At 43.8% G+C, this 12,756-nt stretch overlaps 1 protein-coding gene across 1 annotated transcript in view; it reads right to left on the reverse strand.

Moving 5' to 3' along the window:
- The window catches only part of pmfbp1 (polyamine modulated factor 1 binding protein 1), a 150,070-nt gene that overhangs the window by 76,958 nt on the left and 60,356 nt on the right, over nucleotides 1-12,756 (reverse strand). The window contains exons 5-6 of the mRNA XM_080793286.1: nucleotides 8,393-8,518; nucleotides 3,992-4,171 (exon numbers count right to left, since the gene is read on the reverse strand). Of these exons, the coding sequence (XP_080649412.1) occupies nucleotides 3,992-4,171; nucleotides 8,393-8,518 (306 nt within the window). The remainder of the gene's footprint in view (nucleotides 1-3,991; nucleotides 4,172-8,392; nucleotides 8,519-12,756) is intronic.

A 12,756-nucleotide genomic window follows, 5' to 3' on the forward strand; every position in this document is an offset into this window, starting at 1 on the left:
TATGTGTGTGTGTGTGTGTGTGTGTCATAAGCTCCTGAACAAGCCTGCAGGAGGGTACCTTAATATCGAAGGTATTTTTAAATCAATGAGCTCTTAAGTGCATCTCAGTCTCAATGTGAGCGCAAAACAAACACACATGCACACACACACGCACACACACACACGCACACAATTTAGTAGCACATAGAATCCCTACTGACAGGCAATGACATGATAAAGCAAGGGAAGAAGGGTGGGGGGGGGGGGGTGCAGGAGGGAGAGAAATAATATTTGAACATTTAGAGTTGGAGAATAAAAGAGAGACAGCAAGGAAAGAAAACAAATGAGCAATGACAGATACAGGGGGAATGAGTGTGTGTGTGTGTGTGTGTGTGTGTGTGTGTGTGTCTCTCTTTCACCAATGCCATGCCACTTCATCCATACGGTACCTTCTTCCTGTATGATACTGGTTTATGAGTGGGCCGTTTCAACGGCCTCCCCAGAGAGGTGCGTGTTTGCGTGGTGTTGGAAGATGAAGCCAGCCCCTCTAGGAGACAAAGGCCCCTGTCATGGTAATGGATTCACTACCATCAGGTCCCACAGTGGGGGAGTCTGGACTACACTCAAACCGCATGTTTAACTGCAGAAACATATGGCTGTGTGTGTGTGTGTGTGTGTGTGTGTGTGTGTGTGTGTGCACAAGAGATAAAGAGAGGGAAAAAAAAAGGAAAATGCTGCCGTGTCTTTGAAATTATTTTCTTCCGTGATTATATAATTTTGGCATTTATCAGATGCATTTAGCAGATGCACTTATACAGAGCGACATACAGTAAGCAAGGTGAACACATACTGTCAATCAAATGCAGAGACACCATGAGGATCACATGCAGGTATAAGCCAGGAACCCCTAGCATCAGTCTAAACAATTACACACATCAAAATAATAATCTGTACATTGAAACTATGTACGTAGGATACAAAGTAAACAATGGACCTAGCATCTGTTTAATATCATCATGCATTTAAACATCTAAAATGACATTTCAAGAACAGCCTATAGAAAAGCGTGAGAAAATGACGCCTGTCTGCATTGGTCATAAGAGTCGCCAGCATCAATCCAACAGATCACACAATTCAAACATCTTGCAAACCACTCATACTGACATGTGCACGGGCGCGCGCACACACACACGCACGCACGCACGCACGCACACACACACGCACGCACACACACACAGACACACACACAATGACCTCACAGAGGCATGCAGTACAGTGAGTACATGCACAGCCGTGTTATCTTTCTTCTGAAACCATGACCTGGCAGTAAAATATGAATTTCTGAGAGAGAGAGAGAGAGAGAGAGAGAGAGAGAGAGAGAGAGAGAGAGAGAGAGAGAGAGAGAGAGAGAGAGAGAGAGAGAGAGAGAGAGAGAGAGAGAGAGAGAGAGAGAGAGAGAGAGAGAGAGAGAGAGAGAGATAGAGAGAGAGAAAGAGAGAGAGAAGAGAGAAAGAGAGAGAGAGACAGAGAGAGAGAGATAGAGAGAGAGAGATAGAGAGAGAGAGAGAAAGAGAGAGAGAGAGCAGGGTGGATTTCAGATGAAGGACAGTCCGTTCACTTGTTATTTGTTCAGCTGTGCTAATGTTAGGACATTTAGACCTGCAGATGAAAATACTTAATGCACTGTTCTCTTTCACTGCAGTGCATTCACACCTACGCGCACGCACACTTTCGTAACACGGTTGTAATTATGCACTTAGTCACACACACCTCATTCCATCAGGACATGAACAGTGAAAATTGCGTGTGTGTGTGTGTGTGTGTGTGTGTGTGTGCGCGTGCGTGTGTGTGTGCGTGCATGCGTGCTACTGTGCTTGCATTACTATACTTGTGAGGCCAAATGTCCCCAAAAAATACATGGTTTTGGACAATTTTAACGGCCCTCACAAGAGAAAGGCTGGTTTTATGGTTAGAAATTATTTTTTTAACAGTTACAACGATTATCAAAAGATTCAGGTTAGGGTTGCGATTAGACATTAGGCTCAGGGGTTGAGGTTTAGAGTTATACCTGATTTATAGTTGTGTCAACTTGTGTGCCACCAGTGTCACGCCCCTACTAGAAAATCTATAGGCTTGCTATTTTTAAAGGTCAAATTTCCAGCTAATTCTTTATTTCAATGCTGTCTTAACATGTTTATGTCCTCACAAGTATAGAGTATAGAATTGTGTGTGTGTGTGTGTGTGTGTGTGTGTGTGTGTGTGTGTGTGTGTGTGTGTGTGTGTGTGTGTGTGTGTGCGTGCGTATGTGTGTGTGCGTATGTGTGTGTGTGCACGTGTGGACAGATCAGAGGGACAGGAGTTTGGGTGGATAAAACAGGCCAGATGTTGTCCAGAAACCAGATCCGTTGGACAGAGAGAGAATAATGGTCTCAACTGTTGACTTAACAAATCCACACATCAAAGACGCACATAGACACCAGCGCGCTCGCACACACTCCGGTGCAGTACACACAGGCGCACATATGCTTGCACTTGCACCCATAAGTAGCTACATGATACTGTGTGTGTGTGTGTGTGTGTGTGTGTGTGTGTGTGTGTGCGTGCGTGCGACCGTGCGTGCATGCATGCATCAGAGAAACACATTGCAATTGTGAGTAAAGTTCACGCCACAACTATAACAAAGACAACGTTGAACGATAAAGCTATATTTATCGTTACACTGCTTGGTGTGGATATAGGCTAGGAAATCATCTCGGTTTTACACATTATGGTGATATGATGCCTCATGCCTGGCCCGTGTAAATATTAAAACGCAGTACTACACTGTGACAAACACATGATAACATTATTATGTTAGATTCAACAACATTTCCACTGCTTGTACTTGTACTGTGTAGTGACAAATAAAACCTTCTTGATTCTTCATTTGACAAATTACTGCTCACTGGCCCTTTTGAGTAAAGATTGTTATCAACAGATAACATGGATAAAAGAAGGTTAAACTCATCTTTAGAGACGTGAATTAATATAACGGTAGTTTTGGTAATGTCTTTAAAACTTATACATATATATAATGTATATTTGTAATTTACTTAAGGGAAAGAAATGTCTTTCTTTCTTAAAACGTATTCTTCATAATCCTAATCAAAATAACAGACTCTCATGCATTGTTATCAGGACCACTGTAGAGACAGACAATGCATTCTACCAATGTGAACATTTAATTGAAAACTGAATATTTGAAAGCATCCGTGACCCGGCCGACCTCTCTTATCAGTGCCATTGTAAAAAAAAAAGAAAAAGACAATGCATTATATCAAAGTGAATATTACATTTCATCTGTGTCTAAGAGAAATGATGTCCTCGGTGCGCGAGTTTAATTCCACCTTTTCAGGTTTCGCTATCATTATTAATACATTTTTTTAATAACAGCCAATTATACATTTTGTTTGTGTCGTGATTCCTATTATGTTAACGTCTAATCTGACTATGACAGCAGACATCGTCTGATGTGTGTGAATCAATGGGGCAAGTCGCAATCATCGTTTCTCAATGAGAAACGATGATTGTGACTTCCTCATTGATTGTGAAAAACAGAACACTCCACAGGTATTTCTGGGAAGGGCAAAATTGATTGTGAATCAGTTGAGCCCAATGTCAAATCTAGTGAAAATGCTTACACCGTCTTTAGAAAATGTCTGAATTTCAAGACAGCAATGCATTGATAATAGTACAAATTTGACGAAGCAAACTTTCACTTTATAGTTGACTAATATTTGACCAAGAATATCTGTACTTTGACTTGATTACAGGATCTGCAGGGTTTCCGCAGGTCACTTGAGATCAGTGATTTGAATATGCGTTGACGTTGTGTACAGTATGTGCATCATGTGTTGACGTTGTGTATGACATCAGTGATTTGAACATGTGTTGACGTTGTGTATGACATCATCACTGATGTGAACATGTGTTGACGTTGTGTATGACATCATCACGTGTTGTTGGCTCCTACCTTCTTTTCAGCGGCGCGGCGCACGTGTGCCACTTCCTGTTGAAGTCGCTCCGCCGCCTTGTTGGCGAGACTGAGCTGATCCTGGACCTGCTGTCTGAGCTGGATCTCCTGGTCCAGAGTGGATCTGACCTGATCCAAGGTCTGCGCTATGTCCTGGTGCATACACTTGCTGTTCTGGAGCTGAGACCATGGAGAGGGGGGAGAGAGAGAGAGAGAGAGAGAGAGAGGGGGGGGAGAGAGAGAGAGAGAGAGAGAGAGAGAGAGAGAGAGACACACAGAGAAATACAGTAAGATGAGAGACAGAGAGAAATGGAGAGAATGACAGACAGTGTATAAAAGAAGTTCAGGAAAGCCAGATTAAGTTGTGTCACACACCGAGAATAGCCGATCTACAGGCTTACCTTGTAGATTGGCTATTCTCAAGTGCAAGACACTGCCTACAAACAAAATATAAATCAAGGCTGACAGAGTGAGTGTGGACACACTGTCCGGCCCTCCATCTCCATGGCAGTGAATGGGAGCATCCTTTGTGTCAAGTCTAGGGAACCACAGACTCACTGGTCATCAGGGCCAATAAAAGCACCCAGGCTACACATCATAAAACTGTAGACTGAGACATTTAGACTGGCCTTCCTTAAACAAGGGTTTACAATTCACACTGGGACCCTTGCAGGTCCCCGCAGGCACAGGACAATAGAAGAGAAAAAGTCCCAGGGCAGGACTACATTTTGTGACGATAAAACAGTAGATTTTGGTCCCCTCGGGTGCTTAGGAAGAGGCTACCCTCCCCTGAACAGTGCCATACAGTACATACACATAGACACACATTGTCATGCTGTGAGATCCCAGGATCCTCAGCCCATGCAGTGCCCTCCGGACCTTCAGATACTGAAGGTACTGCTTCAACAGAACAGGATCTAAAGGCTCTACACAGGGTTCCTCCTACGCATGTTCTATTTTAAAAATCCCTACTTTTCCAGACTCAAATTCTCTGTAGATTTGTCACACCATATTTGACATCCGAGTACAAATGGCTAGATGTTTACAGTATGTAGCCTAACTAAATGTTTTCAAAATCCAACCGTTTCTGATTAGGTTATGCAAATATGCTGCCAAATAATTTCAAGATGATTGTAGCCATGTGCTGTAATGTAGCTCATAGAAATCAATCACAATGTCACAATGTGACACATCGTGAGCTTGCAGATTGACTACATTTTGTGTGTGTGTGTGTGTGTGTGTGTGTGTGTGTGTGTGTGTGTGTGTGTGTGTGTGTGTGTGTGCATACAATGTCATGCTGAGCTCGAAATAGGGACGGCATGTTGAAATTGGTACACCAAATCCAGGCAATGTTCTTGAGTTTAAACTGTATATCTTCAATCCCTATATACAACCCCAACATACTGTAATTGACTGTAAATGTCATCTATAGAGAAAATAACTTACGTCCACTGACTTTTCTTCATTGATTGTTCATAAAGCAAAACATAACATGTACTTGTGAGCGCTTTTTAAGAAATAACATTATAAATAAAATAAACTAACTGAAATGGTCCTACATACCCTCAATAGATGGAGAAAATAATATATTGTTCACTCCATGAATATATTTTCTGAATAAGAACCGAAAATTATCTTCCCGTGAATCTCTTTTCTAAATAGGAACCGGAAATTAGTCAATAAAAAAATATGAATTATTCGCGCCACCTGTGACGCCTTGTTTATTCACCGTGTCCGCATGGACACGACGATGAATGCAGCAATAAAATGATAGTTTCCACATGCAGTAAATAGTTGACCTTTTCTAATAATTACATCACTGTGTAAATTATACATGTTCAGACAAGCATTTGTCACAATGTTATATGTGATGCTACGTGTATGCAGTTCAGAGATATTGCTGTATTTTATCTGAATTAATTAGATGTGGGGTTGGGGGGGGGGTGGATTTGATAAAGTTAAGTCAATACTCTGGAAACATAACTATTGTTCTATATTATTTTCTTTCTTATTTCCATACTTATCCAGACCATACTTGTGTGTAGGAACCCAGGCTCCGGAGGGCAATCGCATGGAAAGCACTGCATGAACATATTTATATCAATATTTAATTAAATTATTGATACGTTTTTTTGGGGGGTGGGACAGAATTCCGGTGTGTATATTTAACAGTATGCGAGTTTGAGAAATTGTGTTCTTAGCTATGTTACAATAGCACCTCTAGTGTTGTAACCATGTTCATTACAAGTAGTGATGCACCGAATATTCGGCCGCAGAAAATATTTGGCAGAAAATGGCTAAAAAAGCATTTTCGGCCTATTCGGTTTCGGCCTGAATAGGCAGAAATTATATCACTGAATAGTGTATGCAATTAATGCATTCAAATGAGCTGAATAAATGTTTTATGGACCCATAACAGTGATTATTATTGAAGTTAAGTTTTGCCATAACCATAAATCAGGTAGCTTTAATGACAGCAATGGTAGGCAAAAATATATATAATATTAAATATATTCGGATATTCGGTATTCGGTTTTCGGCCAACTGTTTCTTATATTCGGTTTCGGCCAAGAATTTCCCTTTCGGTGCATCCCTAATTACAAGGCATAATGTAACTGGTGAGCCGAGCTTGACGGGTTATCGGTGCTGAAGATGTTCCGGTGCAGCAGCATTAGTCCATTAGATGACTCAAAGGTCCTTTCTGTTCAACCATCACGCCATACCAAAAGCTCATGTTCATGTGAAACACTATAGAGCAGATCTGAATGGCATGGCGTGGTCAAGGACACAACAAATTGGTTAATTTGAGCCCGAGAACACATCGCAGCCATATTGCCCATACTGTATTACCTGGAGGACTCTGAGAAGAAGAGAGAGAGAGAGAGGGGGGGGGGTTAAGGCCATTCCATTCATCATGGCTAAGACTCTTTAATGTTCTCCATTCATTAACACTGGCCCTGGGTGAGGACAGATGGATAAGGGAAAAAGTACAAAATAAAGAGCTAAAATTAAGCAATCCAACCTGTGAGCCGGGGCTGTGAGGATACTGCAAGTTGGCACTATGATTTTAGTATAATCACAGTAGTATCATCATAATAAGAAACTGTGAAAAAAAAAGAAAAAGGTCATGGTAAAAGGTCATGGTAATAATAATAATAATAATGAATTATTATTATTATTATATGTTTTATATGTTTTATATTAAAACATGATTAAAAATGATAGTTCTCATTTTGATGTTTTCAAGTGGGCCCTGATTGAACCAGAAAAGGTTGGGAACATTAAAAAGAGACTGTAAAAGAAAATTTGAAAAATAAAATAAATTGAATTAGCCCGCCGCCCTCCTCCCCCATGGCTAAGTGATCTTCAAAGGAACACACTTCTTTATTGTACGAAGGAGTGGAAACCCTCGGCGGAGCTAAGATGGTGTGTGTGTGTGTGTGTGTGTGTGTGTGTGTGTGTGTGTGTGTGTGCGCGCGCGCGACCGCGCGTGCGTGTGTGTGTGAGAGCTAAGATGGTGGCGATGAGTTATTAAATATGGAGAGAGAAATGAGAGGAGGGTGGAGGAGGGGAGGAAGGAACCAAGGAGACATGATTAAGTGTGCGGGGAAGTAAAATATGAGGAGAATTCCCCCTTGTACCTCTGGATTTGATTTAGAGAAGGTTGCATGACTTTGTTCCTTATTTAAGACGAGGAGCTATCCCTCGTGTTTGTGCGTGTGTGTGTGTGTGTGTGTGTGGGTGTGGGGGTGTGTTTTTGTGTCATTGCTTTAGTTTAGTGGGGGTGTTCTCGTGTGAATATACAGTATATTTATTAATGTTTTTGTTTGGGTAACTTTTTGTCTGTGTGTGTGTGTGCTGTGTACGCAGACTACGCACACACGTGTGCTGTGTGCGTACACGTGTGCGTGCGTGCGTGCGTGCATGCGTGCGTGCGTGAGTGAGTGAGTGAGTGAGTGAGTGAGTGACTAATTAATTAGAGCAACAGAGAGAGAGAGAGAGAGGAGTGTGTGTGTGTACGTGTGTGCGTCAATTTAACAAAGGTGCAGACGATCAGAAATCAGCAGAGAGTGAGCGACGTTTGCGCTATTGTATGCCGAATTGAAGTGGACCTTTTTTAATCTCCCTGGAAATAAAAACGTCTGGGTTTCCGAGGCTATGTGAGCGGTGACCACCACAGGGTGACATGATGTTGTAATTTCACCTCTTCACCGAAAACTGGACTATGAAGAGGCCTTGAGTGAGTGAGTGAGTGAGTGAGTGAGTGAGTGGGTGAGCTCATTCTAAGCCTTTTCTCTGATGTCCGAGGAGAAAAGCCTGCATGGTCGAGTGTGTGTGTGTGTGTGTGTGTGTGTGTGTGTGTGTGTGTGTGTGTGTGCGTGCGTGCGTGCGTGCGTGTACCTCGTCTCTCAGCAGTGTATTGTGGTTGAACAGCTGTCGGATGCTCTCCTCCTTCTCAGCCAGCCTTCCGTTCAGAGACTGCACTTCCTGTTCCGCGCGCCGTGCACGCTCTTCACGCGCGTTCACCTACAGTAACACACATGCGCACGTACATGCACATTTTGTTTTAGGTTAAGTACATATTTGGCAAAAACGTGTGCAGCGACTTAAAGGTTAACAGAGGCATTAGTACCATCAAGAACGCATGCAGTGGAATATGGAAAATAGAAACACTCACACACACACACACACACACACACACACAGGCTGGACACTGTGTAATCAGCTGTTGTGTAATTGTTGGGGAACAACAACATGATACAGCAATCATTTCAAAGGAAGCAGACAGTGAGTGAAGTAGTGAACTCCTCACCCCATGTGTGTGTGTGTGTGTGTGTGTGTGTGTCCCCTCTTCATTAGCACTGTGTTAAATGAGCCCTGTGTTAGATTAGTGAGGAGGCCATGTAGACAGCCCCCCCCCCACACACACAATTCAATTCAATTCAAAGGGCTTTATTGGCATGAGAAAACATACGTTTACATTGCCAAAGCAGAAAGAACAATACAACAATACAGTAATACAATCAAAACAAAAATTATGTACTTTGAAGGTCAGAATCTTCAATAGATCAACTTCTGTGTACCAAGATCACTCGATGCAGGTATAGTGCAGGAATATACACAATGATTACACGCACATAGACAGTGTGATTCACATAATATAGTGAGGTCAGGGAGACAGAGCACGCACGCACACAATTTCACCTCAATTTCACAATTTCATCTCGGAGCTATACAGCGGAGGGAGATGTTCCAACTTACAAACGTGGCCACTAGGTTAGAGCGAATGGGGCGTGTACTTGTACATCATGTGACATACTAGTGTCATGTCCAGGGGGTGTACTTGCACATCATCATGGCCATACCCAAGTTTGCATGTTCTCCCCGTGTCCCCTAGGGTAGGTGGTACCCTCACCAGTAAACATGGTCAGTTTGCATGTTCTCCCCGTGTCCCCTAGGGTAGGTGGTACCCTCACCAGTAAACATGGTCAGTTTGCATGTTCTCCCCGTGTCCCCTAGGGTAGGTGGTACCCTCACCAGTGAACCTGGTCAGTTTTCATGTTCTCCCCGTGTCCCCTAGGGTAGGTGGTACCCTCACCAGTAAACCTGGTCAGTTTGCATGTTCTCCCCGTGTCCCCTAGGGTAGGTGGTACCCTCACCAGTGAACCTGGTCAGTTTTCATGTTCTCCCCGTGTCCCCTAGGGTAGGTGGTACCCTCACCAGTAAACATGGTCAGTTTGCATGTTCTCCCCATGTCCCCTAGGGTAGGTGGTACCCTCACCAGTAAACATGGTCAGTTTGCATGTTCTCCCCGTGTCCCCTAGGGTAGGTGGTACCCTCACCAGTAAACCTGGTCAGTTTGCATGTTCTCCCCGTGTCCCCTAGGGTAGGTGGTACCCTCACCAGTAAACCTGGTCAGTTTGCATGTTCTCCCCGTGTCCCCTAGGGTAGGTGGTACCCTCACCAGAAAACCTGGTCAGTTTGCATGTTCTCCCCGTGTCCCCTAGGGTAGGTGGTACCCTCACCAGTAAACATGGTCAGTTTGCATGTTCTCCCCGTGTCCCCTAGGGTAGGTGGTACCCTCACCAGTAAACATGGTCAGTTTGCATGTTCTCCCCGTGTCCCCTAGGGTAGGTGGTACCCTCACCAGTAAACCTGGTCAGTTTGCATGTTCTCCCCGTGTCCCCTAGGGTAGGTGGTACCCTCACCAGTAAACCTGGTCAGTTTGCATGTTCTCCCCGTGTCCCCTAGGGTAGGTGGTACCCTCACCAGTAAACATGGTCAGTTTGCATGTTCTCCCCGTGTCCCCTAGGGTAGGTGGTACCCTCACCAGTGAACCTGGTCAGTTTGCATGTTCTCCCCGTGTCCCCTAGGGTAGGTGGTACCCTCACATGTTCTCCCCGTGTCCCCTAGGGTAGGTGGTACCCTCACCAGTGAACCTGGTCAGCCGGGGGGCCTGATGGGAGGGGAAAGGAACTGGTCGGAATTACGTGTTCCTTCCACACTCTACCTCCGGCCCGGGGAAACTCCCCCATCAGGTGAAAAGAAGCCGCTTGGACTCCTCATGCATAGCAAGGAGGCATGAGGTCAGTCCGCTGCCCCCCCCCCCAGGTTGGCAGAGGAAGTGTAGCGCCCAGGATTAGATCATTGACAAATGGGTTGCAAAATCGTGGGATAAAATTTTCAGTAAAAATAAAATGGCTGGAGGATGTACTTGTAAATCAAGCTGCCTCATGCTGCAGTAACAGGAGATAGGCTCCTGCCCTATATGGGCCACATGGCTTAGTAAGGCTTATAATTACAGTATATAATTATAATTACTCGAGGGGGATACTTGTACAGTATTTCTATATTGTGGTATTGCTACTTTTATACTATAAGTAAAAGTACTCTCCCAACACTACTTCATGTGAAGTAGGGCTAATGGACAGTCACAATTACGGACGCTCATAAACGTAAGCTCTGGGACAGTGAGCCCAAATTAAATTAATCATTGTAAATGAACGTTCCACTGATATTGTCGTCGACGCTTTAACAGAGAAATTAACAGTTTTATGGGCGTGACGGCCATAGCATGGTGTGAGACAAAAGCACAGTCTGAGTTAATTGTATAGTGTGTAAGCCAGTGGTTCAAAAACTTTTATTGTACATAAACTCTGAGATTGTACAAATGGGGTCCATATAAATCCATGAAGGGAGTCCATATAAATATGGACCAGAGAGTCCATTATACAAATAATAATTTGGGAACTATTAACACAAATCTTCTCTTAAAAGGAAGGGTCCCTGGCTAGCACAAACTCTTTTCAGACAGGGGTCCACCGTACGGCCAAACACATTATACACACTAGTACAGTGTAATTTTGGAGGTCCTTGACATGAAAATGTTTGACGACAACTGGGTTAGAGACGACAGTGTCCTCTGAAATCCATCCAACATGCCAAGGTCTTTACTTCTCTGGACTCGCATAGCTCTCTATAATATCGTTACATAATTAATATAGCCATTTCTCTGTGCTTTTCCCTTTCGCCTCTAAGTCCGCTGCCATCAGAGATGATTATAACTTCACACTGGGGCCCCGGCCGTCTGAAGTCTAAATTCTCCGGTGGGGCGGGGGGGGAACGGTGGGGCGAGGGGGGGGGGGGGGGGGGGGGGTTCCAGAGCCCTGGCTGGGAGTCCAAATGAAGAAAGAACTATAAGATTTTGTGATTTTATTTCCAATGAGTGCTTATAAGCCACAGACCTCCATATTAGCAGAGCCCCTATTGAGAGGGAGACCTCCATCTGATCAAGTCTCATTACTTTGGCAATCAAAGTTTCGCCCCCTTGGGGGGTATCCTCCCCGTATCTCCTGCCCTCCTCTTTTCTTTTCTTTTCTCTCTTTCTTTCTCTCTTCTCCGTCTCTGAGGCGAGAGACGGAGAGCGGCTTGTACAAATCCTTGATTGGCCCGAGTCTATCCTTCATCGAGGATTAAAAATAGAAATGGAACGTTTGAGGACAAAAGGAAAGAGAGAGAGAGAGACAGAGAGAGAGAGAGAGAGATGGTGAGAGAGTTATGGAGGGCAGAGAACGAGGGTGGCTAATATAATTGGATTAAAAAGATGGAGTGCAGGCGAGATATTAACTTCTAATAAAAGAGAGATTAGAAAGTGGCTGGGAGGACGGTGGTGTCTTTACCTGTGGGAGCGTTGGCCCCCACATAACCTTTCTACTGCAATATGCACGCTGATATTAGCCTTCATATTCTGAGCTCATCAAACTCCCCATACAGTGCGCCATCATTCATGCAGCATTCTGCCCGCCGCTGACACTCTGTGCCTAAAATGTCCACACGCACATCAGGCCGTGGCGTCGGGCCGCTAGCGGGCTGCCGGGCAGACAACTTGTAATTTCACATTTGAACTTGAATCAATGGAATGAATTAAAATAAAGCATCGTACACAAAAGCTACAGGTGTCACAGAAAAGCAGTGAAAATAGCCAATCGACATGCTCACTCACAACGCGTCACATTTTGTAGATCGCCTATATTTTCGGTATGTTGGAAACATTTTGTGAGTAAAAGTGGTTAAGTGTGACTGCATGTTTTATGAATACTGAACCAATGAAAAGTATTGTGACTAAATAATCTACTTTGGATCCATTAGAACACAGGTTATCTTTTCCATTTCCTGAAAAGTAACGGTTTTGGACGTACACGGTTATCTACTCGATATCGCCTTTTTATGGTTTTCCATTTTTAATGCCCTGCTTCATTACATCA

The sequence above is a fragment of the Protomyctophum bolini genome (assembly GCF_963924005.1).
Source record: "Protomyctophum bolini genome assembly, chromosome: 21".
Classification (NCBI taxonomy): Eukaryota; Metazoa; Chordata; class Actinopteri; order Myctophiformes; family Myctophidae; genus Protomyctophum; species Protomyctophum bolini.